This window comes from Colletotrichum higginsianum (genome assembly GCF_001672515.1).
Source record: "Colletotrichum higginsianum IMI 349063 chromosome 7 map unlocalized unitig_7, whole genome shotgun sequence".
Taxonomy (NCBI): Eukaryota; Fungi; Ascomycota; class Sordariomycetes; order Glomerellales; family Glomerellaceae; genus Colletotrichum; species Colletotrichum higginsianum.
Window position 1 is genome coordinate 2,853,907 of NW_017263917.1, and position 27,120 is coordinate 2,881,026.

General features: G+C 53.9%; 8 protein-coding genes across 8 annotated transcripts; 4 read left to right on the forward strand and 4 right to left on the reverse strand.

Annotated features, from left to right (window-relative positions):
- Positions 1-22: 22 nt before the first annotated feature.
- Positions 23-2,271, reverse strand: CH63R_10567 (Pantothenate transporter; the record flags this gene model as incomplete). The annotated part of the gene is made up of 7 exons (XM_018305541.1): positions 23-356; positions 490-720; positions 805-1,033; positions 1,413-1,500; positions 1,568-1,732; positions 1,815-1,916; positions 2,011-2,271. The coding sequence occupies 7 exons, from the start codon at positions 2,269-2,271 to the stop codon at positions 23-25; spliced, it is 1,410 nt and encodes a 469-aa protein (XP_018154965.1).
- A 537-nt stretch (positions 2,272-2,808) lies between these two features.
- CH63R_10568 (TfdA family Taurine catabolism dioxygenase TauD) lies at positions 2,809-4,288 on the forward strand (the record flags this gene model as incomplete). The annotated part of the gene is made up of 4 exons (XM_018305542.1): positions 2,809-3,100; positions 3,184-3,670; positions 3,741-4,046; positions 4,126-4,288. The coding sequence occupies 4 exons, from the start codon at positions 2,809-2,811 to the stop codon at positions 4,286-4,288; spliced, it is 1,248 nt and encodes a 415-aa protein (XP_018154966.1).
- Positions 4,289-9,157: 4,869 nt separating this feature from the next.
- On the forward strand, positions 9,158-10,390 carry CH63R_10569 (HPP family protein; the record flags this gene model as incomplete). The annotated part of the gene is made up of 2 exons (XM_018305543.1): positions 9,158-9,424; positions 9,770-10,390. 2 exons carry the CDS (start codon positions 9,158-9,160, stop codon positions 10,388-10,390), a joined length of 888 nt encoding a protein of 295 aa, XP_018154967.1.
- A 486-nt stretch (positions 10,391-10,876) lies between these two features.
- CH63R_10570 (MIP family channel protein) lies at positions 10,877-12,459 on the reverse strand (the record flags this gene model as incomplete). The annotated part of the gene is made up of 2 exons (XM_018305544.1): positions 10,877-11,055; positions 11,172-12,459. The coding sequence occupies 2 exons, from the start codon at positions 12,457-12,459 to the stop codon at positions 10,877-10,879; spliced, it is 1,467 nt and encodes a 488-aa protein (XP_018154968.1).
- A 6,032-nt stretch (positions 12,460-18,491) lies between these two features.
- On the forward strand, positions 18,492-19,669 carry CH63R_10571 (Pectate lyase 2; the record flags this gene model as incomplete). The annotated part of the gene is made up of 4 exons (XM_018305545.1): positions 18,492-18,640; positions 18,703-18,872; positions 18,938-19,451; positions 19,507-19,669. 4 exons carry the CDS (start codon positions 18,492-18,494, stop codon positions 19,667-19,669), a joined length of 996 nt encoding a protein of 331 aa, XP_018154969.1.
- Positions 19,670-20,494: 825 nt separating this feature from the next.
- On the reverse strand, positions 20,495-21,580 carry CH63R_10572 (C6 transcription factor; the record flags this gene model as incomplete). Its single annotated transcript, XM_018305546.1, has 1 exon — positions 20,495-21,580. One exon carries the CDS (start codon positions 21,578-21,580, stop codon positions 20,495-20,497), a length of 1,086 nt encoding a protein of 361 aa, XP_018154970.1.
- A 1,130-nt stretch (positions 21,581-22,710) lies between these two features.
- On the reverse strand, positions 22,711-24,824 carry CH63R_10573 (Quinate permease; the record flags this gene model as incomplete). The annotated part of the gene is made up of 9 exons (XM_018305547.1): positions 22,711-23,146; positions 23,213-23,465; positions 23,521-23,652; positions 23,710-23,871; positions 23,929-24,036; positions 24,114-24,225; positions 24,285-24,472; positions 24,529-24,549; positions 24,608-24,824. 9 exons carry the CDS (start codon positions 24,822-24,824, stop codon positions 22,711-22,713), a joined length of 1,629 nt encoding a protein of 542 aa, XP_018154971.1.
- An 808-nt stretch (positions 24,825-25,632) lies between these two features.
- Positions 25,633-26,775, forward strand: CH63R_10574 (glycosyl hydrolase; the record flags this gene model as incomplete). The annotated part of the gene is made up of 1 exon (XM_018305548.1): positions 25,633-26,775. The coding sequence occupies one exon, from the start codon at positions 25,633-25,635 to the stop codon at positions 26,773-26,775; it is 1,143 nt and encodes a 380-aa protein (XP_018154972.1).
- Between the last annotated feature and the right edge of the window lie 345 nt (positions 26,776-27,120).

Below are 27,120 nucleotides of genomic sequence, written 5' to 3' on the forward strand. Positions count from 1 at the left end.
GACGGTAACCCGGGGTAGCTCATCAGACACGCAGCTTGCGCCCCAGGTCCAGGTCGACGACGTCGTCCAGCACGGCTTCGTTGTTCTTCTTGGCCAGGATCCTGGCCCGCTTGTGTCTGCGCGTGTCGTTCTCCGTCCGACGCGTCACCCACCAGGTCACGCCGTTGACGATGCCGCAGAGGCCGACGAGGCCCATGGAAAGGCCGAACGGCAGCTGGTACGACGGCGCGTACTTCTCCTGGAACATCTGCGGCCCCAGCGCGTCGCCGACTTGTCCGTAGCTGTTGACGAAACCAATCGCAAAGGCGGATCCCGTCGCGCCGTTGACTGTCTGAGCACGCCACGGCCACATGAGACTGTATGCGTACCTCGGGGTTAGCAAAGAATCGTTGCGCTGATATACAGACAGTGAGGAGAGAGAGGGAAGGGGAGAGGGGGGGGGGGACAGAGAGAGAGATATCGAAAGAGGTAACAGAGAAAAAGTCTCACGGGAACCAGGCGGTGCCGCAGGCGACGCCAATCATCATTCCGATATACACGCCAATGTCGTTGGGGTACACCACGAGGATTGAGTACATGGCGACAATGACGACGGTGCATCCGATGGGGAACAGCGGGAGAGGGATCTTGGCCTTGTTGGACCAGGTCCCCAGCGAGAGAATCAGGAAGATGGCTACGGCGGATGTAGGGATGTTCAAGACCTGGGCGGTGGCAATGTCGCTACAGTTCCTTCTCAGCACCCAGAAACATCATACCCCCCTCAGTTGAGGAGAGCAGAGCAGAGCAGGGCGGATATCAACATACCTGAACCCCATATTGGCAATGATACTCGGGCGGTAGAAGTCGATACCGTTCTTTCCGCACGTCATCATGGCCCAGCTGAGCGTAAAGAGCCAGAGCCGCTTGTCCTTGAGGGATGCAATGATCTCGCTGCCGGCAAAGTTCTTCTCGGACGACCGGGGGGAGTTTGGCGGCAGACGGGCCTGGAGGAATGCGCTTTCGACGGGAGACAACCACTTTGTGTTGCCAGGGACTATAAAATGTTAGCTACGGTCTCATGAAGCATAGCGAGAAGGGGGGAAAGAAAGCATTGGGACGACAGACAGTCAGGCAGGGCGAAGAGGACGAGACCAGAAAGAAGCACGGTACAGACTCCCTCAAACGCGAAGAGCCTACCGAGACCATGGTCAGCCATACAACGCTATACAACTCCTGTGGAAGTGGATGGGTAGATAGCCCGTCGATATACATACCACTGCCAACCGGACAGCCCGGCTGCTCCTGAAACGGCGTGGAAGCCATAGGCTAGCAAACCACCAAGGATACCAGAAACATTCCCCAAAGCGACTTGTTGGACTCTTGTCAGCTTAAATGCACTACACTCCAGTCACTCTCTGCGTTCATAAGCTTACAGATCCACATCAGTCGGACGGCGATTTCATCCGGACGGTACCAGTACGACAGCTGGAGAATGATGCCGGGAAACATCCCAGCCTCGGTCTGTTCGTTGTGAGAAAAACCGATTATAACAGAAGACCAAGCAGCTCTGCATGAAAATCCAACGTACCAAGCCAAGGAGGAACCGGCAAGCGTAGAGACCCCCCAAGTTATGGACTGCGGCCGTGCAAGCGGTGACAATGCCCCAGGAGAGCATGATTCTGGACTGCCATCGGGACGGCTTGAATCGTTTCAGCAACAGGTTGGACGGGATTTCAGCCAGGATATAAGGCACCTGTTCATCCAACGGTTAGCTTGATAGCGCTCCAACACCAGACGCTAGAAGCCGAGGGTTACGCCGGCCGCTTAGGACTCACAGTATACAGAACCGTGACCATGCCGTACTGGTCAGACGTGACGTCGAGCTGGGTCAGGATATTCCTCTCCGTGCCCTTGTTCATGATGCGAGCTTGGGAAACCTGGCCAGATGGATGTTAGCAGACGGGCTCAGACAGGGCACGGGGGAGGGGTGGAAGGGCGGAAAGGAGTGGCGTTGAGCTTCAGGAGGCCTACATTACTCTCGTCCAGCTTCTTCACAAGGTATAGCATGGCAAGGAGGGGAATCAAGCGCCAGTCAACCTTGCGGATGAGCTTCTTCTCTTCTTCGACAGTCAGGGCCGTGAGCGCTGCCTCTCGAGCCAGCTCGCTGTCCGACAGCGTTGTTGCGTCGTCCGGGACGATGTCGTCTTTGTTGGCCCGCTTCACCGTCCGCAGCTCGTCATGAGTCTCTGGGTGAATAGCAGTAGACGCATCGTGAACGTTTTTGACGCTCATTTCATATGTTGTCTTTGGGTAAGGCCGACGTGTATGGCTAATGTGGACGAGTGAAAGGGTTTGGTGCTGAGACCCTGGAGCTTACAGCTCGCGAGAGGAAAGCTGTTCATATAATACATATTTAACGCGTGCTCTTACAACGGAATCTCAGACTCGGTTTGATTGCTCTGCACAGAGAAAGCTGTATGATGAGTCGGGTTACCACCTTGTCTGGGATCCACAATGGTGACATGCACCAAGACTTGACAAAATGTGGATAGGATGGAATGGTCAAATGGCGGCCGCAAAGCACGTATTCCTCCGCCGAGCCTCATTATTCGTTGGACTTTGACGCTCTATGCGGGCAGAAATGGGCCGACTCGACTCCAGAGGGGAAAACCGTCCGAGGTCCTGGTTGAGGTGCCGTTGGCTCAGTGCCTTCAAGGTAAACCAAGTGGAGCGTATCGGTTGTCTAAAGTATGCTTAAAATAACACCTTCAACCCCATCTACACATGATGTTGCTCCAGTTCGGTATGTAATACTTCCTATCCACCACCATGTCTACCACTACTACTACCAGCACCGTTACCTGGGTCACTCCAGCAGCGAAGCAACCTCCAGGTCAGCCCGAAATCAACTATGCGCCGGATTACGACAAATGGCAAGCCCGCGTCGCCAGACGCCTCTCCCAAGGCAACCTCCATACTAAGTTGCCCGACGGGTTTCCCTCTCAGCTGACCGGGCCCATGGTGTGGGAGGGCGAGACACTGGCAGAGACGTACGACTGGACGTACGTCCTGAATGCCGAGCAGCTGGCCGAGGTTGACCGAGCTGTCGCTCACTTCCAATGTGCGTCATGAACCGTCCGTTCCGGCCTGGCTGTTGACCAAGGCCCCATGCTTTCATCTTACAAGCAAACTGAATCAGAGCAGCTCTCCATCTTTCGTACGGCCATATTAACGTCGAGACCTTCCCGTTGCCTACCCTGCATTCTGTCCTCCGACGCCTCTCTCACGAGTTGCACAGCGGCCACGGCTTTTTCGATCTCCGCGGCATCAAGGTCGAGGAGCACACCCGGGAGGAGAACATCATCATCTATGCTGGGCTCTCTGCTCACGTGGCCGCGCAGCGAGGACGGCAGGACCACAAATACAACGGCGAGCCCGCCGACGTGGTCCTCACTCACGTCAAGGACCTCAGTCACGCCGACCCGAACAACATAATCGGCAGCCCGGCCTACACCACTGACAAGCAGGTCTTCCACACTGACTCGGGCGACATTGTCGCTCTCTTCGCCCTCGAGACCGCCAAGGAGGGAGGCGCAAGTAAGCTGACCAGTACGTGGCGGGTGTATAACGAGATCGCCCGGACGCGGCCTGACCTGATCCACACCCTGTCCGAGCCGTGGGATATGGAAGTGTAGGTAACACTAGACAGCCTATTCGCCGACTTCCGTTGCGTCGGCACAGCGTTGTTGATGAGCGAACAGGTTCGAAAAGGCCGACAAGCAGTGGACGGAGAGGCCGTTGCTGTACCTCCTGCCCGCCACCGAGACGGCGCCCCAGAGGGTCTCGTTGCAGTACGGGCGCCGCTACTTTGTAGGATTCGGGGCCCTGCCGCGCAGCTCAGAGATCCCGCCCATCACCGAGGCCCAGGCCGAGGCCCTGGATACCCTGCATTTCACCGGGGAGAGGTTTTGCGTCAACACGGAATTCGAAAAGGGCGACATCCAGTACGTCAACAACCTCAGCCTCTTCCACGCCCGAGACGGTTTCGTCAACCAGGACGAGAAGCAGTAAGTCCTCACACCATCCATGCTTGGGGTTGATGTGTGTGCCACCGGCAAGGAGTTGGAGCTAAGAAACATATCTTAGGCGCCACCTACTCCGCCTTTGGCTCCGCGATCCGGAGAATGCGTGGGCCACTCCCGAAGTCCTCCAGACGAGGTGGGATCAGATATATAAGGATGTACGGCCTGAGACTGAGGTTTTCACGCTCGAGCCATACATCCGTAGTTCGGCCAACAAGGGTCGCTAGTTGCTGAGAAGATAGGGGAAGCATGACATGTCGTGGGAAGCTTTTCGACAATTACAGCGCGTTATTTCCTGAATCTAGGTTGATTGTTCAAATACATACCCTCTGTGCTCGAGTTTTTTCCAGGGTTCTTTGGGTGTCCTACATGAGTCCCAGCTGAAGAGACTCTGCGTTGTTAACTGTCCCTCCCAGCCAACACAGGCTAGACAGGTTCTGATTGCAGATAGCCATCTGGAGTGTTGTATCAACTGAGAAAGGGGAGGATGGAATGCTACGAAAGTGTAATTATCAGCCTACAGTTACATCCACAGATTGTATCTAATGTAAAGACGGTACCAATGCTGTGTTGCCTTGCTACTCACTTCTAGTTGTTACGCTTCGCTTTTATGTTAGTGGGCCAGGATTACGGTGTATCAATAGCTAGTAACGTACACGCATAGCGAGTCGGCCAACATAGCGAGTCGGCCACCTTCCTCTACCTTTCACCCTTTTGTACAAGTTAATTCAACTACAACGTACGAAATCAATTAAAACTACTTATTATCCTCTTCCTCATCACTATCCCAAACTACCTCACAGGTTCGTGCGTTATGTCCAGACTTTCCACAATTGCCACAGCGTCGCGCGCGTGGTTCAGCACCTTCCGTACGACCCTCCTTCTGAGGGTTATTCTCTCCTCCAGCATTAACCACATCCTTTTCTCCCTGTAGTGCCTCTACTTCAGCAGTATTAAGTGACCCTCCAAGACGTAGCCGGGTCTTTTTTGCCCTCCGGCGCTTACTTAATACCTCATTTGCCATACGAAGCCCACGGTTCTCAGCTTCAACAAGAGCCAGTCGGTGGGCTAACTTGCTAATACCTTTTGCCTGTAGGTCAACTACCTCGTACAAAGGTGTTGGTGAGCTACCTTGATGTGCCTGGATCTTCTTTTTAAGGGATGAAGCACTTCGTACGCCCTCTAGTGCTGTGGTTGGTGTCTTTGCGTCCCAGGAGCCTTGGCTGCTTGGCCGTGAGTTTGATGGTGTTGGCGTCTTTGGCTTGAAATCCAAGCGAGAAAGAACCACTTCAGGGTTAAAAGGTACAAGGCCTGCCTGTCTAAAACCAGCTCGTACGTTGTTTTCGCCCATTGAGGCAAAGAATGCTGCTTTAAAGGCAGGAAAGAAGTCATCCTTGGTAATATGCGAAATCTGCATCCGCATCATCTTCTCGATTTCCTTGCCGTACGAGTACTTTAACGGACTAAAGCACCCAACATCAAGAGGCTGGAGCTCGTGCGATGAATGGGGAGGCATGCATAAAGCAATAATGTTCTGTTCCTTGCAGTATTCGTCGAAGTCGGTTGATTTATGGCTGTTGTGACCATCAAGGATCAAGAGGCGATAAGAACCCTTCGTACGGGACTTTGTGCACTGATTAAAGTGCTTTAGCCAATCTAGGCCAATATCATTTGTCGTCCATCCATTTTCGCTTGGATGGATACGCCATGTGGCTGGGAATTGGCCGTTGGTGTACCAGGAGAGGAGGTGATATTTGCCCTTCACGATGACGTACGGAGGCATTGCCCAGCCATCTGCACACACACCCTGAATAACAGAAACCCATTCCCGATTGCCAGGCTGCTTCGTACGAGGCCTTCCCTTACGGTCAGACGTTGTAACAACCTTTGCGTGCGACAGCATTCCCATCAGGAACCCAGTCTCATCAAAATTGTAGATATCGTCATCAAGTATTCCGTACTTTGCAATTGTGTTTCGCACAAGTGCAAACCAGCCTTGTATAATCGTAGGATCCTCAGCTAAGGCCCTCTGATAGTCGATTCGACGTCGAAATCGCATTTTCAATTCGGGGACGCGTCGTACGAAGTTCTCTGCCCATCGGGGTCCCGTACGCGTCCCATCGCGCGCGTTTAGGAGTTGGTCGGCCATTTCTCGTACGTCTTCTTGTCGCGGAGGGAACCCTCGATCGATTAGGTCAATAACTCGTTCAAGAATCACCTCCTCTTCAGTTATAGTCATTTTCATCGAATTCGGTCGTCTTTCGGGTCGTGCGACGCGTCCGGCGCGTCGGTCTTGGAGTGTCGTTCGAGGGACCTCAAAGGTTCTAGCTGCTTTTCGTACGGACATTTTTGGGTCTTTTTCGATAGCCTGGAGAGCAAGGATAATGCGACTTTCGATTGAGGTGGTTTGCATGGTCGTACGTGGAGGAAAGTTGGTGTAAAGGTCAAAGAGGTAGAAAGTAGGAAAAGTGGCCGACTCGCTATGTTGGCCGACTCGCTATGCGGATACGTTATCTACTTACTGACTCCTCAAGTTATCAAAATATGTATATAAAAAAACACCCTAAGACTGCAGGGTATAGAACCTCGCCCTTTGCCAGTGTGCTACTTCTGCCTCGCCCTATTATCGCCCAGACTATTATGAAAGGTGAGCAAAAGCCGCGACAGTCACGGAGCCCATCCCAAGGCCTAGACGATGGCATGACGCCAAAGCTTGAACCGCAAATTCGAAATAGCTTCATGTGTATGGAAAGCGAACGGCGAAGACCGTGGTGCGGTTTGCAACCACGAGAACGAGGAGGGGGCAACGGAAATTCTCAAAGGGCTGCTATCGTCCGAGCAAACAACAACCCAGTTGTTATTTCGACCATCGGAGACTCCACGACCCATTCATCTCGATGCCGCTTTGTTCCAAAGCACCAACGGCAGACAGTTTCCAGGGCGAATGGTCGCAAACATGCACGTTACACTTAAAGAAAGGACGGGCCGACCGCAAGATGACGAGCACGGCGGCGCTGCCGACACAACAGCAACACCACACGGCGCGTCATCTCAGGTGTGATGGCAGCAGGGTCCAGACGAGACGGGGCGCAAGGCCGCCGACGACTTCAGGCCAAACATCAGGCGACGTTTTGTGCTTTGGCCGTGTCGCCATCCGGTCCGTACACGGTGACATCGTCGGGCAACGGAGGACACCGGTTACTCCTGCCGACGGGATGCTTGGAACGGCATCATGTGTCTGTATGATGGATCGCGGGGGACGGTGTTTGGTGAGGAGTTGGCACCGCGAGATTGAGGAGCAGGCAATGAAATGTCTCAAAGGGGTGCCATCGTCTGGGGCTCTGGGCAAACAAGTCGAGGAAATATTCTCTCTGCTGTGTCTCCTCCCCTCACTGACAAACCGCCGCTCGGTGCGTGCGACGGACACGCGGCAGCGCAGGGGTGGGCCGTGTAGCATATGTGGTGGGAGGCGTTACGAAGCGCCACAAAGCTTCTTGGCGGCAGGGTGTCATTTTGGCGTCGTTAAGGTTTCCGTCGACTCTGTGGGCATATCTGTGAAGCTGTCTTCGTCCGGGGGTGATGTAAATAGATATGTCAAGGCATGTTTGAATGACAAGAGAATGAGAGTTAGTAGAGAGGGAGACCCCAATTGGGAAGAGTCGAGGCAAACCCCCCCGATCGACGGTTCAGAACGTAAAGGGACAAAAGTTAAGACAACCTTGAGAGCTCGACTGTGGAGAATCGAGCAAGACATTGTTGTGTTTCCGAAGAGCGGGCGCCCCTTCGTATCGAGTCCGTCCGGCAAGTAAAACATTCCAAGCTTTTCAGCCTCTGGTCGAGTCTTAGGAGATGATGGAGCAGGTCGTCATGACTCAGCCCGCCGACTCGACTGTGACAAGCGCCCGCGCGGGGTGGCGCAACGGAGAATTTTCTGAATCCTCGACGGGGCAGAGATTTCCCAGCGGTAGGGCATGGCCGATCTCCCGACCGACTCCCGGGAGTCTCGCGTACTCAGTTAGTGAGAGAGAGAGAGAGAGAACTGACTCCCCTCCCCGGAGGTCCGGAGAAGGATGAAAGGGCTTTGAAAAAACCCTTCCGTCCCCCCCCTCCCGACAGTCAACCGACAGTGAACCGAACCATGGCCGAGCCCTTGGGCCACAGGCGCCAGGACGGCACGGTATGCACGGTAGGCACGCAAGAGCACGGTAGGGCAAGGTGGTGAGACGGTCTGAATGGCCCCAGACGGCCATCAGATGACGACTTGCCATCTGTTATATAATAGTTTGCTCGCGGGGCGCCCCAATGGCCGTTTTGGGATCCACTTATGCCCGGTGGTGTCCCGTCCGGCCCGGCACCTAAGCCCGTTTGGGAGTTTCTGTTACCAAATATGACGTGGGACTCCCCGGTCGACGCCAGGACAACACCTGTCAGCCGGCCACCGTTGATGGTGAATCTCCGCGGCTGCGGTGGTTGTTAAAGGGGGAGAGGGATCCCTCAGAGGAAAGAAGTTGGTCGCCGGTGGGACGAGATGAAGCTCGAATTTGGATGAAAATTTGCGTGGACCGTGTTGCCCGTTACTTGAGTCTGTGATACTACTACTGCTACTACTACTACTACTACCTATTCACTACTATTACCACTACCACCACTACCACTACCACTACCACTACTATTAGTACCACTACGGATATCACGACTACTACTGTTACGACTACGGCTAGTACTGCTGCTGTGCTGCTGCTGCTGCTGCTACTACTACCACTTGTTAGTGTGTGGCTTGTGCCCCGTATCATCTAGCTTCAACCAGTCTACCCACAAGAATCGACTCATCCTTTCTTTGTTCCCGGAGACGACGAAGACGACAACTCGAAGAAGAACAAGACCTTGCGGGCGATCGACATCACATCAACTCACCGACGAGTAAAGGGGGCGGTTCCCCCTTCTTTCCCCCCATCCCCCCTGGCATAAGTGGCTCCGCTCCCCAGATTCTCGAGTCTTACCCCAGACTTGGCACGCCAACGATCCCCTCGCCCTCGCCCTCCTCCTCCTCCTCCTCCTCCCTCCCCCTCCCCCTCCCCCCCCCCCCTTCCCCTCAGATGTTGCATTGCAACCCAAGGGAATGGAACTTCGACATTGATCGGTTGCTGAACCCCTTCATCCCGCCTCCGCCATGGCACCACCTCCCCTACCCCATCGCCCACTTCTTCGGCCACCGCAGGTCTAAGCCCAGCAACGTCGGCAACCTCGTTCCCATCTTCTGGGCCTGCATCGGCGTCTTCTGCGGCGTCGCCGTCGTCGCCATCGTCTCGCGTCAGATTCCCGTCTTCAAGGAGCACGGCGCGCCCATCATAGTGGGCAGTTTTGTAAGCGGATTTTCTTCTCTCTCTCTCTCGCTCGCTCTCTCTCACTGTCTTGGTCTCGCTCGTGCTCCAATCTCCCCCTCCCTTTCCCACCTACACACGCCTATACTATATAACCCATAACCCGATCACCGTTCCCACACCTCTCTTACAACCACCATGTTACGGAGAAGCAGCACCACCGTTCAAGGGGGGGGCCAGCTTCTGACCTCGACACCCCCTCGTCCCGTTTCACACCTCGCATGTGACGGCTGCTACTACTACTGCCGCGCACACACACAAAAGAACGCCAACCTACCTTGAACGTCGATCCGTACGGTTGCTGACTCGTCTTTCTCCTCCTCCCAGGGCGCAGCCGCCGTCTTAGAGTTCTACTCTATCGAGTCCCCCCTCGCCCAGCCCCGCAACTCAGTCTTCGGCCAGCTCCTCGCCGCCGTCATTGGCGTCGCCATCTGCAAACTGCTCCAGCTGAGCCCGCACTTCGAGTCCATCCGCTGGCTCGGCGGCGCCCTGTCGTGCGCCCTGGCCACCACCGTCATGGCCCTGACCAAGACCGTCCACCCGCCCGCCGGCGCCACCGCGCTGCTGGCCGTCGTCGACGACGGCGTCGTCCGCCTGGGATGGATCCTGGTCCCCATCGTCCTGCTCGGCTGCGTTCTCATGCTCGTCGTCGCCCTCGTCATCAACAACATCCAGCGCCGCTTCCCGCAGTACTGGTGGTCGCCCGAGGACGTCCGCCTGCACCGCGCGCCCTGGCGCCGGCGGGCCGACAATGATAACAAGGACGTGGAAAGTAAAGGAGGAGGGGACGGCAGCTCCGACGAGGCCGAGGCCCGGAGCCGGAGCGAATCGACGGTGAGGGAGGATGCCGTGTTGATCATGAGGCCCGGGGAGGTGATTGTTCCAGAAACCATGTTCATCACGCCCGAGGAGAAGATGTTCTTGGAAGAACTGAGTAATCGACTATGAGCCGCTTGCTTTCAGACACATCATCTATGTAGCGTTTCCGAGGTAAAATTCAAAAAAGAAGATATCCCCTATTTCGTTTCAGAAGAATCCGGTTTCTTGTGAAGAAAAAGAATTCCTGAAATCATCCCGTCCTATTCTATCATCGTAACTCGAGTATCCCCCCTTCCCCATCCACCAAATTGGTATATCTCACCCATAGGAGGCTTGTCGTATATTGCCTCAAAATCCCGTCCAATTCCCTTTTCGTCGTAAGAGAGAAAAAAGAAAAGTCATCTCATCATTCTTGTCAGGATATGAAAATCCCGGTTTGACACGGTGCAAAATCATTAGCATCAAAAACGTTCGTCGTCGTTCATTAACCACATCAATTCCCCTCCATTATCTCGTGCCGTGATTTTTCTCTCTCTTTCATTCTTTCCCCTTCTGGTCATGGGGTTCTTGTGGTCAACTGTTTTTTCTTCTTTTTTTCTGTTTCTTTCTTCATCATCAACCCTGCTTGGCAGACTTGGAGCGAGCCAGACGCAGCTCTGCCAGCTTGGCCGGGTTCTGAGTAGGGTCATTCTCCGGGTCGCCGTCGGCGCCCGGGTTGGCCATCTCGTACTCAAGCGTCTTGATGAACTTGTAAAAGACGACAGCGATCAATGCACCAAAGCAAGGTCCGACCCCTAACGGTTGATAACAAGGTTAGCCTTCCGCTACGCCACTACTCATGACTTGTGTCGAGGGAGGGAGGGGTAAAGGTTATAACAAAAAACTAAAACAAAACTAGAAAGAAACTCACAATAGATCCAGTGTTCGTCCTCAAAGGTTGCCGTGATGACGCAGGGCCCGAAGCTTCGGGCCGGGTTCAGCGAGCCGCCGGTGAACTGCACGCCCACCATCTCGGCGATGAAGAGGGTCAGGCCGATGCCGACGGGGGCGATGAAGGTGGCGCGGTGCTTCTCCTTGGCCAGCATGAAGATGGTGAAGACGAGCTCGGCCGTCAGGATGGCCTCGATGAAGACGCCCTGGACCAGCGTGGCGCCGCCGCTGAGCGACGTGCGCACGTTGAACTTCTCCGGGAACAGGAAGCGCACGATGAGCGAGGCGAGCATGCCGCCCAGGATCTGGGCCACGAACAGGCACGCGGCGCGGGCGGGCGGGATGGCCTTGACGAGGACCATGCCGAGCGTCACGGCCGGGTTGAAGAGGCCGCCGCTGATGCGGAAGAAGATCCAGACGTTGACCATGAGGGAGAAGCCGAAGATGATGGAGATGTAGAGCAGCTTGCTCGTGAGGAGGCCCGTCGAGTTGCTATCGGCCGACTGGATGTTGGCCACCCCGGTGCCGGCGAAGGCGAAGAAGAGGAACATGGTCGTGCCGACGAGCTCGCCGAGGCTGGCCACGAAGTGGTTCTTGAGGTCCGAGTTCATCCACTGCGTCAGCGGCAGACGCATCACCTGCGCCTTCTCCTCCCGCGACAGGTTGTGCCAGTCGATGCGCGCCTGTTCGCCGTTGGTGCTGCGGACCGCCACGCCGCTGCGCGGGTAGCCCGCCATCTCCTCGTCGTACATCCTGCGGGAGGGCGGTCTGCCGCCGTAGTCGCCGGGTTCGTAGGACCGCGTCTCCTCGTAGTAGTCCTTGGCCTCCGTCTGCGCGTCGTAGTTGAAGTAGGGTTGCGGCCGGTTGAGGTGCGCGCGGGGCGGCCGTGTACGGGGTGCTCGGCCGCCGCTGTAGTCCGGATGCCGGTCGTTACTGTCCCAGTACCGGTCCGTGTCGGATTCGTCGTCGTAGTCTCCGAAGCGGGCGCCGCCTTCTCTCAGGGGCCGGTTGGACTTGACCGAGACGCCAGTGGGCGGAGGGTTGTTGTCGTCAACGGACTCCCTCCCTCCGCGGCCGGTGTTGGTGTTATTGCGGCGGACTGATCGCGAGCCTCCTCTCGAGGGTTGCTGTGAGTGCGAGACGAATCTCGGGGACTGCGTCTGGTTGTCTTCGTCCGAGAAGGCGTTGGGGTCGACTGCTGTTGCTGGTGATACGGGAGAGGGCTCACCCTCAGGGGCTTTCAAGTGTCCTGTCTGCTGGCCTGACATGATTCGGTCAAACTCGGGTGTCAAGCTCAGGGACGAGGAGGGCAGTATTATAGACCGAGGGGGGCCTTGGATCCTTAAGTCTGCCGTCTTGACGGAGTGAGTGAGAGAGAGAGAGAGAGGAGCAAGTGTGGCAAGAGACGGGTTGTAGATGCTGACGCAAGACTTGTTCGGGTCCTCTAGGGTTCAAGTAGGGTTGATGTGCCTCCCGGGGGTGTCCGAGGGTTCATATTATACCTTCTCCCTCAAAACTCAGATGAATGCCCAACCATGACCAGTCCTCTCCCTCTTATTCGTGCTCGACGTCACCGCGCATTCGGTTAGTTAGGCCCTGATTCCTTTTCGTCTGATCAGCCACCTGACTTAGTTTCGACAAGGACCGCGGGGACGCTATACATCGTACTGCGGAAGCGGAAGTGAAGTCGTGTGGGATGGGAGGTTCGACAGGGGACCGTTGAGCCTCCTCGTCGGCTGTCCTCTTGGGGGCCTCTGGGCCTCTGCCCTCGGACCCGCGGGGGTCGCCGAATTGACGGACGTGAGTGGTCGGTAGGCCGTGGAGGGCGGAGCGCGGCCTCCATGGGTGACCCCAGTGTTGATCTCATGCAACGCAGCGTGGTAGCTGGGTCTGGCTTGCTGTGGAGGTCCCGGCGATGGTGAGGGTTCATGGGAGGAACTGGAGCCGATATCCCGGGTGTGTGACGTCAAACTCGGATTGGGCGTGATGGGATCACATCAGCTCATGTGTGTGTGTGTGTGTGTGTGTGCGTGTGTGTGAATGTGCCTGACCACATAGTGGACGGGAGAAGAGAGGGTGAAACGAGCCCCGATTTTGAAAGCAAATTGAGGCGCTGCGGCGTCTGTGTGGTTGGGATTGAACTCATAAAACGAACGTTAATGCCGCCAACGAGCCGGGATCATCGCCGTCGCAACTCAGGAGACCCAAGCCGCTTATGCGCCAACCGGTTGACACGTCGACTGCAGTATCCTTGCGTGACAGCTTCACGATGGCGTCCGTCTCGTGGCATCCTGGGGAGATCGGAAGATTTGACTGCCCACGCTCTCTCCAGAACACCCATTAACACAACTCCAGATATGAGCTGAGGGGTCCTTGTCCCATATTTTTTCCACCAGGCTGGCTGGCTGGCGTCCGCCGGTTGAGACGAATTGCGGGCCAAGGACGATAACGGCGTGTCAAAAGGCAGTCGATGGTGTCGGACTGAATCATGAAGGCCGGATTAACCGTGTGTGCGAAAGGAGGATCTTCGTAGCTGGTGGTGGTTTGGAAACGTCGCAGTGCTCCACCGCCATCTCATTCCCATTCATTGCCTGGTCTCTGACCCTTGAAGCAGATGATCGACCAACTTAAAGGAAAGGTCCGAGGTAGAGCGAAAGGCTAAGTGATGCCGAGTACGGAAGGAGATTGTGCGATGGCTGGTCTTGGCTCTCCTACTCTTCAGAAATGAGCATTTGATCCCACGACTCCACGAGTGCTCAAGGCAGAAGGAAGTCCCTCAGATTCCACCAGAGGCTCTGGAGAGTCAAGAGAGCCGATGTTGGTGTGGCTCGGATGAGGCTCACACTGGATGGAGTCAAAAATAACCTGGGACGGGCTCTTTGGCTGAATGTGACGAGTCTGTTCGCCTCTCCTCGCGAACAGATGCTTTTTTGGGCCAACTCCTCGCCACCGTCGGTCAGTCACCTTTTTTACTGCCACAAGGTAAGGAAGGTAACCAAATTGCACGAGTTTACCAAAGTTCACGGCTTACTTCAACTGGCAGGGATGACGGCCGCAGAACAGAGACTGGCTCTGTGAGGGTGGCTGGGCGTTAATAAAACCGTTGTCAAAAGTCTTCGACTCGCCTGGTCCAACCACCGCACCGTCCCACATGACCAGAAAACCGTGTCTCCTGTTTTTTAATTCTGTTTTCGTATATTAGCTCAAGTGGGATGGAGAAAACCCCTTTCACCTTAGTTAATATCGGGACGTGGGTTGGACGCAGGCTGTTTCTCGGCGTAGTGGTGGTGGGAAGCCCATCAAGACACTGCACTAGTTGACTAGCATTCCATGCGTTTTAGTGGCTCACCGCAACCGAAGAAACCTTTACCATCCTGGCTCTATCAACACTCATGTGAGAGGGACGAAGCAGGGCAGGTTCAGCAAGGCCGTATGTAGGTAAGGCGGAAAAATTGCGACTTTTTGCTTGGTACCTGTACAGTAGGGTGCTACGTGGAAAGCATCGAGCATCCAGTGCCCTCACATTCATCTTCTTGGCTCCATTCAATACGATTGCTCTCCTCCCTCCATCTGTCACCAGCCAACCGCACGCTGCCATCCATCCATGGTCATCCATGATACCCTTGGAACCGTGTTGGCATTGCTGACCTCGGAAGATCGCTCGAGCGAGTGCCAAGAGACGAAACGGGCGCGTCAGCCCCTTTATGGCTCCCCCAGTCTTTTCGGCATATTAAGAGACGGGCTATCCAAGCTCTAATTACAGCCAAGGGGTTCATCGCCACGGGGCTTCTCATAACGGAGCGGTGAGCAAATACCTACCGGAGTAGCCTCCGATGGAGATGGGTGTCGGCAATCTGCGCCAGAGGTGGGAATCCCTTCACTTTCTGTTACACGGCAACTGGCCGTGTGACCTTAGAAGTCTTGTCAACTTATTTCAGGTGGCTTCGGGCTTCTCCACCATTGCCACGACATACCTGTACATACCCTCTCCATCTGTGACGAGGCGGACACACTGGTGGCAGGAAGACAGTGTCAAGTGGCTGGTAACCCCATTCAACTGAGGCCTTGAGCCCCTCCCACCCTCTTTGACAACCAGTGTCAATTATCCGTCGTCCAGAAGTTCAGTCGGGTGGCTCGCGTTGACTCGAAGTTGTGTGTGTGGCTGGTCCCGAGGGCCACGAGGTTGGGGACATGAACAGTGGCCGTCTCCCAACGGGACAAAGAGTCGCCGGACTGTGTGAGAAACCCCCTAAAGTGGAGGATGATCTACACTTTCGCGATCGAGATTGCCGGGATATCCTTTTTTCTTTCCCTTCCTCCCCAGCGATTGGTACGAAGCAAGATGGCTACACACGAGGTTGGGTGAGGCGAGATGTTCCGCAGGGGAGGGGGAAAATGTCACTCTAGTTGAGAGTCAGCATACCCTTGCTCAACTCCCCAGCCATAGACCTGGTATCCTTGAGTTTCACTCCGGCCAGCTCATGTTGGTCGTCATTCACCGAGACTCGGCCAGTTGGCCTAGACCGCCAGTTCCGAATTGCTGTATGGCCTTCTAGAAGATAATTATGGGCCATGGAATTATGAACGATGCTGGCCATCGAACATGTTCTCTTGCATCGGCGGCTCTTATTGTCAGATCACGATGAGCCGAGAAGAAAGGGTCGGAGAAAGTCCGACAGGTGAGAGCGGAAAGGGAAAAATCCCTCTGCGACTCAGGGTCTTCTGACAACGTCGGCTTTCGCCCTTGGATGGCCGCCTTGAGGCCAGTGCAACGCCGACCGAGATCCGGTGAAACGGATTGCGCGATGTTGGGGTTAGGGCAGAGGGGGACGGATATGTTCATTTGATCACGTCGACGGGGGGAAAATACGATTAGTTGTGGGATGACGAAACAAGGGCTCGGACTTGACTTGGTGGGCTCATGCTCCCAGGCATCACAGCCTCTTAAACTTTAGGCGAAGACGTTCCGGCGTGGAGTATCCGATCTTCCAAAACGCATCAGGCCGACTGGAAATGCCCCTCGAGTTTTGCAGCTCTTCGACTTCGGGGGAATACGGAGTATCTGCTCCATCATGACAGAACAAACTTGACCTGTCTGGGTTCTCTTGGCTCCGGTTCTGATGATGTGAGAGTGAAATGCTCACTACATCGACGCTGGTCTTGTTGTTGATGGGAAGTCCAAGCATCCGACGAAACTGGTTACAGAAGCGACACCACCGTTTCTTCCCGACACCCTCTCTCTACCCTAGGGGTCTGCAAAATGCCCTACAGGTGGCGTGGTGCCAGGAAGGAAACCTTCCACAACGTTATGTGAAGGGGGGGAAATCGAGCCAATCTCAGGCCGCGACGTATGGTTTTTTATTTCTCTAAATTCATTGCCGCGTTTTTCCTTTAAAGAAGCTCTGTGTTCTAACGAATCGTCGACAGGAATAGGAGAAGCAGACTTGGACGACGTCGCAGCTCGCCCCACGAAGCCGATGATGTGAGATGAATTCAAAAGTAAAAGTCGAGGAGAACTCTCCCGACAGGCACAAAATGCTGCGGGAAACACTGAAACCGGGAGTCTAGGACGTACGATTCTACTCTCGTGCCCGGACTCTCGCTTATCTCAAATCGAGCCGCCATAGGCTGAAAGCTTGTCGTCGTCCAAGCCCAATGCCAATGAGCGTGTTGATCCAATCGTGACAAGATGAGCTTCATAGACCAAGCAACCAACCATGGGCTGATGAACGGACTCTATTCCCCCAAAGGCAAGGGCTGCAACCATCTGGGCTGCGACAAGGTCTTGTCTCGGTGCCCATGGACCAATGCTCGGCGTAAACTGCATTATATAGAGCTCTCCGGGCAACTGCTGTACTCGGACCAGTGCTTCCCAGAAATCATCAGCACGAATACAGAATATGAATATCCAGCCAATGATGGACTTTTCACATGGTAAACATGCAGTTTCCCATGGTTAGAGTTCGTAGGGCGAGCCATGCGGCTCTCCTCGTCCTCACCGTCAAGACCACATGTGAAGCAGAAATTCCCTCATCTCGGCCCTTAACTTCAGATGTAATTTTCGTTGTTTGGTCCAGATTTTTGGTCCAGCCCATTCGAAAAGGTCATCACCATCGTGAAGCTCGGCCGTCCATGGAGCCGGAGCGATAGTTGAGCGTTAAGGGTGTGATGCCGCCAGACGCAGCGCATCAAGACTGAGGTGATTCAAAAACTCAGTCCGTCCTGCGAAACTAATGGATGTCTAATGCTTTTTTTTATTTTTATGTATCATCCGAGTCCCATGAGGATCTGCGTCAGCTAACGTTAAAGAGACGTCCTACAGATAAGGCGGGTTTCTATCGTTGATTTCTTTGTCTGTCTGGAGCGGCGCCGATGTTGAAAACTGGCCACACCTTATTACACGGGTAATCAGTTATAGGCGATGATCCGAACGCTAAGGCAGGCTATTGCCGCCCATCGGCGTATTCGCCGTGCCGGGGCCCGATCAAGTCCGGGGAAAGAAGCAGAAACGATGTAACGTCCGGGGGGAGGGGGGGGGGCGGACGGACATATTTCCTTGGCCATGTTAGATGATTCTCACTTCTCTTATTTTGTGCCTGTGCGACCTTAAGAGGGACCAGTTCGAGTGTGTACCCAAGTTAGACGGCTCTCACGAGTCGACAGACCACTGAGACCAGACCAGACCAGCCCCCCCGCGTCACTTGGGGGGGAATGAATCCCCGGAGCAATTTTCCTCCAACAACAATTTTCTCCGCACCAAAGCCCCCTTTAATGTGTGAATGGGATCGGCGGCCCCGTCCCCCAAGAGAACCGAATAAATTGCTGCTCCAATAGAAGCCGGTCTCCCGTTCCTCTGCGTGCCCGCTCGGGCAAGCCTGCGTTTCAACCAAGAACAGAAAGACAGGTCCCCTGAAGCATCACGCGACGACAAGAGAGCTTCCCTCTCATTCGGGGGATTTGCGTGACGCCGGTTATTCCACCTAAGAGGGTAGGATGTAGGACGAGCGACGGTTCGGATTGGAGGAAGGTGATGCTACAACGCCAAGGGAGCAGTATGTTCACCCTGCAAGTCGATCTTGTCTCTGTCTTACTCGGCAGGCGTCAAATAAGGAGGGAGAATGATGTGGAGTAGGCGGGATACATCGTGATACTACGCGGTTTGCCGACGTATAAGTGATCGCCATCCGCGTCTGTCTTTTGAAGATTTATGCTTATTCGGCAGCGCTCCACAGACTTGACATTGTGAAACTTGTTCTTCCTGTACATATTCTGCTTCGTCCGCTTTTTTTTCGTTCTCATCATGAAGTTCTCCGGTTTCGCGTCTTGGGCCTTGCTGGCGGCCGCTGTCTCGGCCATTCCCACCTCCATTGTCGAGGAGGGCCACCTCTTGAACAAAAGAGCAGCCATCACGGATGCCGCCAACATAGGCTACGCGACCCAGAACGGCGGGTGAGTGAACCAAGCTTCTGCCGTTTGTCCGGTGATCCGATGCTGACCAGTACTTTGTCTAGAACCAAGGGCGGTGTTGGCGGTACCACTACGACCGTCACGAATCTCGCTCAGTTGTCTGCTGCTGCCAACGCGTCCGGCCCTGGAATCGTCATCATCCAGGGCAACATTGTCGGCAAGGCCAAGGTGCAGGTTGGTTCTGACAAGACCATTGTCGGGAAAACAGGCAGCTGTTGGTTTACCTCGCACATCGCCATGTCACAGGAGAACATCAGCTAACGAAATCTCCCCACACAGCGCTTGAAGGCATCGGCCTCACCATCTTGGGACAAAAGAACGTCATCATCCGTAACGTCAAGATCAGCAAGGTCGAGGCGGCCTACGGCGATGCCATCACCATCCAGCTGTCCAAGAACGTCTGGGTCGACCACTGTGACCTGTCCGCCACCCGCGACGGCGACAAGGACTTCTACGACGGCCTGACCGACCTCTCCCACGCCGCCGACTGGGTCACCATCTCCCACACCTACTTCCACGACCACTCCAAAGGCTCCCTCGTCGGCCACTCGGACAACAACGCAGCCGAGGACACGGGCACCCTGCGCGTCACTTATGCCAACAACCACTTCTTCAACGTCCGCAGCCGCGGCCCGCTGCTGCGCTTCGGCACCGCCCACGTCTACAACCAGTACTACAACACCATGGACACTGGTCTGAACACCCGCATGGGCGCCCAGGCTCTCATCCAGAGCTCCGTCTTTGAGAATGTCGGCAAGAAGGCTATCTTCAGCGAGTCGAGCAAGGAGACCGGGTAAGCCCCCCCTTCTCCCTGAGAGGATTTTGAAGATTAACACCGGTAAATCTAGTTACGCCGTTGCCATCGATGTTGTTCTCGGCGGCCAGAGCGCGAACACCGCGCCCGTAGGCAAGCTCACGGCCAGCAGCCCCCCTTACAGCTACTCCCTTTTGGGATCTGCCAACGTCAAGGCGGCGGTGACAAAGGAGGCGGGACAAACGCTTGGGTTCTGATTGGCGATGGCCTAAGCTCTTGGCTCAAGAGTTGATAGTTCAATATTCTTGGAAGATTGGCCTGAATAACAGATTTTTGAGACACAAAAACCCGCAAGTTCTGCTTACCCATGTGTTGCTCAACCGTAAATGTCTCTAGCATCAGTGACGGTTGCAGAGTGTGCTATGTCATCGATCAAGACTTTGATTCCAGTTTGACTATGCAGCACTGAAATTCTTGACCGTGTTATGACAAGCGATGAACGGAAGAGCGGTGCGAGCCGGCTTGAAGAGACCCGGACTAGGAAAACATCAAGCTGGCAGGTCTCGAAGCTTGGTGACTCAATCTATCTCGATTCATCTGGAGTTTCGGTTCAAAAATCTCTCTACTCGCTGTCTGTACAACTTTGGCTGCAAACCGTGGACCAAACATACCCGCACTTACCAACTTCCTCTGACACAAACCCGCGGTTATAGACTTTGGGAGGTTATGGTCAGAGCAGTAGAACGGATCACATGCAGCACGATTAAGGACCTGTAGCTGCTCTGCATGGAATTGGAAACTGTGCGTTGTTGGAATGTTAAACAGAGGGTTATACGTCTGGATGACTGGATATGTTTGGTTAAAGACTAGAGGTTAGGCGGTTGTTCATTGCGTTGTCATAGTTTATGGCCTCGTCAAATAGCAACCTAATTGAGAGCCTAGTTTCATCACGAATGATCTGATCTAAGTGTATTGAACCGCAAGACGTAACTAAAAGTATTGTAGATTACCATTGACGCTTGACTAGATGAAACTGGCTTCATGAACTGCACAAGGTAGAAAGAATCCTTCAAGCCCCCACGCTACGTCAACAAAAGGTGCTCTCTAGTCTCATCCAAGATGTCAGTCCAGTCTAATCGAACTCCATCCGGGGTTTTTCTCCTTTGCCACAACTCCTCTAGAATTTCCAAGGACCGCGCAATATTCAGAAATCGTCTCTTTTGTAGCGTCATCTTCAGGCGAATGCGGACCTCGTCCATATGTTTGGCCTCCGTGGCCTCGCCACCGGCGAGAAAAAGAGGGAACAGTATTGCCGACTCGGAATGAGACCCTATCGGGATGCCAGAGACATGCCTCAAGATATTCGAAACTTGCGTGCGTATCTTCGTCGGCAGTATGTCCCACCCCGTCGCCACGTCTGTCTCTTCCTCGTCATGCTCCTCGCAAGTCAGTCGATTTCGAATGAGCCGATACAGCACGATCAAGACCGCGCTTCTAAACGCGTGCGCCAAGGCAGCGAGCTCCGGAGAAGCATCGACTCGGCACTGCCACACCTGCAGCTCTTGCTCGACTTTGGCACATGTGGTGTGGAAAGCCGATTTCCTCTCCACGATTTCATCGACTGTGAGGTCTGGCCCGAGCTTCGTCTCTTCATCAAGACTGCTCAGAGTGGCGACATGGCGCAATAGGTCCGTAGCGACCCCCAGATAGGTATCCACCACGTCGGTGATTCCGTCCAGATAGGTACAGTCGAGCAGAGGCCGCCTCCTCAACGTGATGCTGCCGATTATGTCGTGATATGCAAAGTTCCGGAGTATCCACTGCCCCTCGGAACTTCTCCTGAAGACCTCTGGGCCACGCAACACGACACCGGAGGTCGTAACCACCTCAGCGGACCTGATCAAAAGCTTGGCTCCGTTGAGGTGAGTAGACCATCCGGAATCATCGCCCACGCAGACTTCTCCGATGACGAAGGCGAGACATGCTGCTGCCTTTGTCTCGTACCATGTGATCTGTTTCTGGGGGGCGCCGAGCGCCGTTGCAAGATTAGTGATGGCTGTCGAGTGAGCTTCCAGCGCTGAGAGCCTGTACGACTCATTCGAGAGTGACAAATGTCCCGAGGCCAACGCTACCAGTGCGTCATAAAGCACCGTTGACTCCATGGCCATGGGGAGAAAAGCTGAGAGGTTTTGTTAGTACGGATTTGCAGAGACAAAGGGACTGTTGAGTGAGTTGACACTGGACTGACCCGACAAAAACGAGTTGAACTGCTCACTAGCTGTCAAGTAGTGACATAGCACTGTGATATAATATCGCATTACTTGACGTTTCCGAGGTGGTTCAGCATGATCTCCCGTCAGCGTTGGCAAGTTGAATGGAAAGATTGCCGTTGTTGTCGTCGTCGTCGATGTGTCGTTCCGATTGTCAGCTGTACATAGTTGTTGCACGTGTTTTGTGACTTGTTTCTGGTCAACCCAGCTTGTTGGCACAACATCGCGGGTTGACGGCCGAACACACTTCAGGTTCAGACGGGCACAGGTGCCGCATACTGGAATTGTATTTTCGACACATTTCTTCCGTCTGGAGGATGTCAGAAGGCCAAGTTGACAGTCTTGGCGAGGTTGTCTCCGGTGCTTACCGATAACGGCAGGTCAGGCACCCTGTTTTGTCGTGCTTGGAGCCCTTTCGACGTCGGGTTTCTGACTGCGCAACTGGAGTCACGGCAGTCTCGGTCCTTTCATCCATGATATATGCGCAAGCGGCCTGTAGCGGACGGTATTCGGCGTGTTGGGCGTAACTGGCGACACGGGCAACACGAAATCAAGAGGGAAAAGAGGGACCTGACGGCAGACACGAGCATGATGAGTGGGCAGCAGGCAGACAAAACGGAATTTCCCATGCCATCATGACTGGGGCGCTTACCTATTTTGCTCTAGTGCTATGCAACGTGAGTCGGTGCAAAATGTTTTCCCCACAAGGGCGGAGAAAGGTGTCATTAAACTCTCTTCATTTTCAACTGCTCTTCATTTGCTTACTGCATGAAGCTATCTTACGTAAAAGCTTGTTGCTGAGATCGGCATTCCATTATCTTTGTTTGGGACGGCAACTTATCGAGACAACAACAGCAACACTATCCCATGATTCACATACGGGTAGAGAACAGAAGATCAACTGGTGTATACAAATTCACATTAATTAAAAGTCTTTCATGAATCAGTTTCTTGCCAATGATGCCCACACAATAGAGATCGCATTTCAGAGTCCCACCCTACAACCACTGACCGGCCTTCAATTACTCTTAAGCTCGCCTCCCACTATCCTCGATCATGGCCACATGTGACGCTCCCTTCTCTTCCTCTTGATGTAGCTTCTCCTGCACATCATGCCTGACTTTCTCATCTTCAGTAGGGTACGCGCGTTTGAACATGGTCCAGAGTGAGTGCGCAAATAAATCATCCATGGACTCGATGCTGCGGCCCTTCAACTCCGGTAGGCAAAAGAAGACGAAAATAACGCCAGCGTATGTCATAAGGGAAAAGAAAAGAAAGGTGCCGTAACCCATTGTCGACAGCATGTGGGGGGTTGCAGTGGTGATGCCATAGTTGACGATCCAATTCGTGAAGAGGCAGCAAGACATGCAGACGGATCGGATCCGAGAGGGAAAGATCTCAGCAGCAACCACATAAGGAGCTACAGAATGGCCAAAAGACCAGCCAAAGGCATAGAGATAGATCCTAAGTAGCGTGTCAGAGACATGACCAGCTGCAATTGCTGCGCAATCACTCATAACCTCGACTCACATAATGATCCCCACGATGCCGCCAGGAGTAGTTCCACTACCAGGCTCAACGTCGGAGAAGCGAAGAAAGAGACCGATATATAGCATCGATGTTGCCTGGATAGTGGCACCAATCATAAGAGGGAGTCGCCGGCCAACTCGATCGACGATGACAGTGACGTAGATGATGGTCGTTGCCAACTTGACAACACCGTAGACCCCTGTAGTCAAAAGCGAACTAGAGCCTTTGGGAACTCCGATCATAGCAAAAATCTCTGATAAACATAGTAAGCGTTTGAGACCTGGCCTGGGATAAAAGAGAACACTGACGTGGAGCGAAGTAATTTAGTGAATCTGTACCCGTAGCCTTGTGAAAGATAAAAAGCGATACGGCGAGAAAGAGACGTCGGCGGTTGCTTGCGTTGGTAAAAATTTCTTTGACGACAACGACGTATCCATATCCTAGAAGTTGAGGTTAAAGGTCATGGCTCTACTTGAGAGTCAATGAATGAGACATACCCTTCGCCTTGTTCTGTTCGGCTTCAGCCTGTGCCAGGATTTCCATGTATTCTTGACGGACATAGGGATGTTCCGCGGGTAGTCCCCTAAGCTTGCAAAGGTTCTTCAAACCTTGCTCGTGTTTTCCTTTCGAGATGAGGGCACGGGGGGTTTCGACAACAACTTGCAACGCAAAAGGTTAATCAAAAATACTCATATCGATGCCCTGGGATAACTTACACCATATGGACACAAACAGGAAGAAGCCAGGAATAAGCTGAACGCCCAGAGCCAACTGCCAAGCCTTGTTGTCGTTGAGGTCCTCCTGAGACCAAAGACTGACCGCGTCTGTAAAGACCATTTTAGTACTTGTAAGCTATTTCACACTTCACATACGTGGAAATTGTGACGGGGCGTTGAATTACAGTTTGTCCAGAAGGCAAGAGCTAGCGCCAGTATGATCATCAGGTTGTAAGATGTGGTGAGAGAGCCTCTGACTGATTTCGGAGAATTTTCCGCTAGGTACTGAGGAGCGAGCTGTGATAGCCAACATTCAGTAAACGCAGAGACCCAACTTGCTTTGCGGAGGTACTGACCATAGAAGTTGCCCCAATGGCTACTCCGGCCAGAAGTCGCCCGGCGTATAGAACGTTGAGCTTGGGAACCTCTTGCATGGAACAGCCTACCAGGAACAGTGCCGCCATTGAAGTGACAGACTTCTTCCTTCCGAGAAAGTCGGACAAAGAAGCTGCCAGCAACGCCCCTGCGGTTCCACCAGCAGCCACTGCATTCATGACCATTAGTAGACAAGACGTGTAGCTTAACTAATGAGTTACGTACACATCGCAGCTATATTTCCCTCTGAGTGAAGAGTTAGTCTTATGAGGAAGAAACAGCGTTCAGTGACGAAGGATCCTACCTCTTGTGTCTGCTTCCGCTTGGCTGATGGTGTCGAACCCAAAGGCTGTCCGAAACGATGGGAACGTCATAATTCCTCCGATGTTTCCCTGGTCGAAGCCATAGGAGCATCCGGCAAAGTCAATGGTGATGCCCAGCAGGAGAAGTCTCGAGTTGAAAATCTCTTTCGGGTCCTTCTTCCATTCGGGAGAAGCCCAAAGTGAAGTTCCCCCGCCCATTTTTGCTGACTCTGATGTCGAACCGGCGGACGTAGGAATTGAAGAGCTGGGTTTGTCGGATCAAAAAGTCTGTTGGCGGCTTCTAAATTCAGCGACGGTAGCAGCAGGCTCTGAACTATATCATATATCCGGGCAAACTGACTCGATCCCTTCATGACAGGCGTTGAATCACCCCATGGGGAGCAACTCAAGAGCCGAACTACCCCGCGTAACCCACAGCATACCTGGGCCCATAGTGACATGGTCGACCATGGTGATCAGCGAATGCGTTTTCTCGGGGAGAAGACCGTAACCGAACAATGTCATCAGTTTACATCTTGATACTATGCGCCAGTAGGTGATTGTACGCGCTCTGTCTCTTGTTTCCCCGGATCTGCGACCCATTCTGGCTCCTCGAAATGGTCGGATATGGAGAGACTAGGCAGAATCGGGAAACTCGGCGACCAGTCCTAGCTCGTAACCTTATGACAAGTTTGCGACACGGCATATGGCCGGGGCCCCCCGGGGCGGGGGCTGGAGAAGAGCGGAGCCGGAGATTGTGCCGGTTGAACACAAACTCAGACTGACGACAGAGAGAGAGGGGAAGGGAAGCTGGAAGCGGGGACACAGTGGATGAGGGCCATCAGAAGGACTGAATACATAGAACCAACTGTGATCAGTTCATATCCGAGGTTGCAAGCACCGAAACATAGCAGCATCTTGGGTCTGGTTTTCCTGTAACCCATTTGCAGCAACTTCAACCTATTGGCGCAGAACATACTACTACTCGCTCTTGTCGCCGACGACCAACAAAACCAATCGTTCTAGAATGTCCCCAACTCTCCACTCCGCTGCCATCCCTGCGGCAACCGTTCAGTCGCACGCCTCCAACCTTCTCCAACTCCCCGACAAGACCCTGCTTTGCGCCTGGTTCGGGGGCTCCCAGGAAGGTCTTCCGGACATCAGCATCTGGCTGTCTCGTCAAGAACCGCGTTCGAAGGGCTGGTCCACGCCGCAGAAAGTCTCCTCCGACACCAATCGCAGCTGCCAGAACCCCGTCCTCTTCCGGGCACCAAAGACAGGGGATGTTTGGCTGTTTCACACTTCGCAAGATGCCGGCAACCAAGACGGCGCGTACATCATGGCTCGCACATCAGGTGATAACGGCATAACCTGGTCAGAACCCCGATACCCCTTGGAGGGTGTCACTGGTGCGTTCGTACGTCAACCTCTTGTTGTCCTTGGCGATGGGACCTGGGTTCTTCCCGTCTTCCATTGCCGCTCGACACCGGGTCAGAGGTGGATTGGTAACAACGACATTTCCTCCGTCTTCTTTACCCGAGATGATGGCCAAACATGGTCAGAAAGCGTGGTGCCCGAAAGTCTCGGCTGCGTACATATGAACATTGTTCCACCGTCGAAAGGGAGGTCAGAGTATGTCGCCTTCTTCCGCAGTCGTTGGGCGGACAATGTTTACCGCTCAACCTCCGCCGACGGGCTGAACTGGGCCTCTCCCAAGCCGACCACGTTACCAAACCCCAACAGCGGTATATGTGCCGCCCGCTTGGCTTCAGGAAACGTCGTCGTTGTTTTCAATCGATCCGCGGCTGAGCCTGACATGGCAAGGAGGGAAGGCCTCTACGACGACATTACACCAGAAGACGACAGGCGCCCAAATCAAGCGTCCGTCAACGGCAAGCATGCCATTTGGGGAACCCCCCGGAAAGCATTGACCATTGCAGTTTCTAGTAACGACGGACTGGGCTGGAAAGAGAGAGTGCTGGAAGAAGGTGATGGGTTCTGTATGACGAACAACTCCATCGAGAAGACAAATCGAGAGTTGAGCTATCCGAGCATCTCCGTCGAGGAAGAGGGTCCCGTATCAGTGGTACATGTTGCTTTCACATTCCACAGGCAGTACATCAAATACGTCCGTATAGACGATGTGGAGGGTTGGGTGGACAGAGCATAGATAAAGGGCATAAGCTTGGGTGAAAGTGCCGGCTTGCACTGAAGGGAGCCGGTTCGGCTGCAGTTTAGACTAAACTTGTGAAGAGGCACTATGTCTCAATCTCTGCAAATGAAAACATACACCAAATATGTCAAGCGATCGAGATACAATCGAAGTGTAATGGAATTACCCTGGGGGGACTCATCTGCTCATCACTTGAAACTGGTTATGTCAACAGGTGACTGATAATTGCCGTAAATAAGAAATCCTTAGCGCTTACTGTGTTTTTGTCTCAATTACAACGGTCTCATGTTTCTGGGAGACAATATTAATCTTTCTCTATCTACATAATGTCTTGCTTTTGCA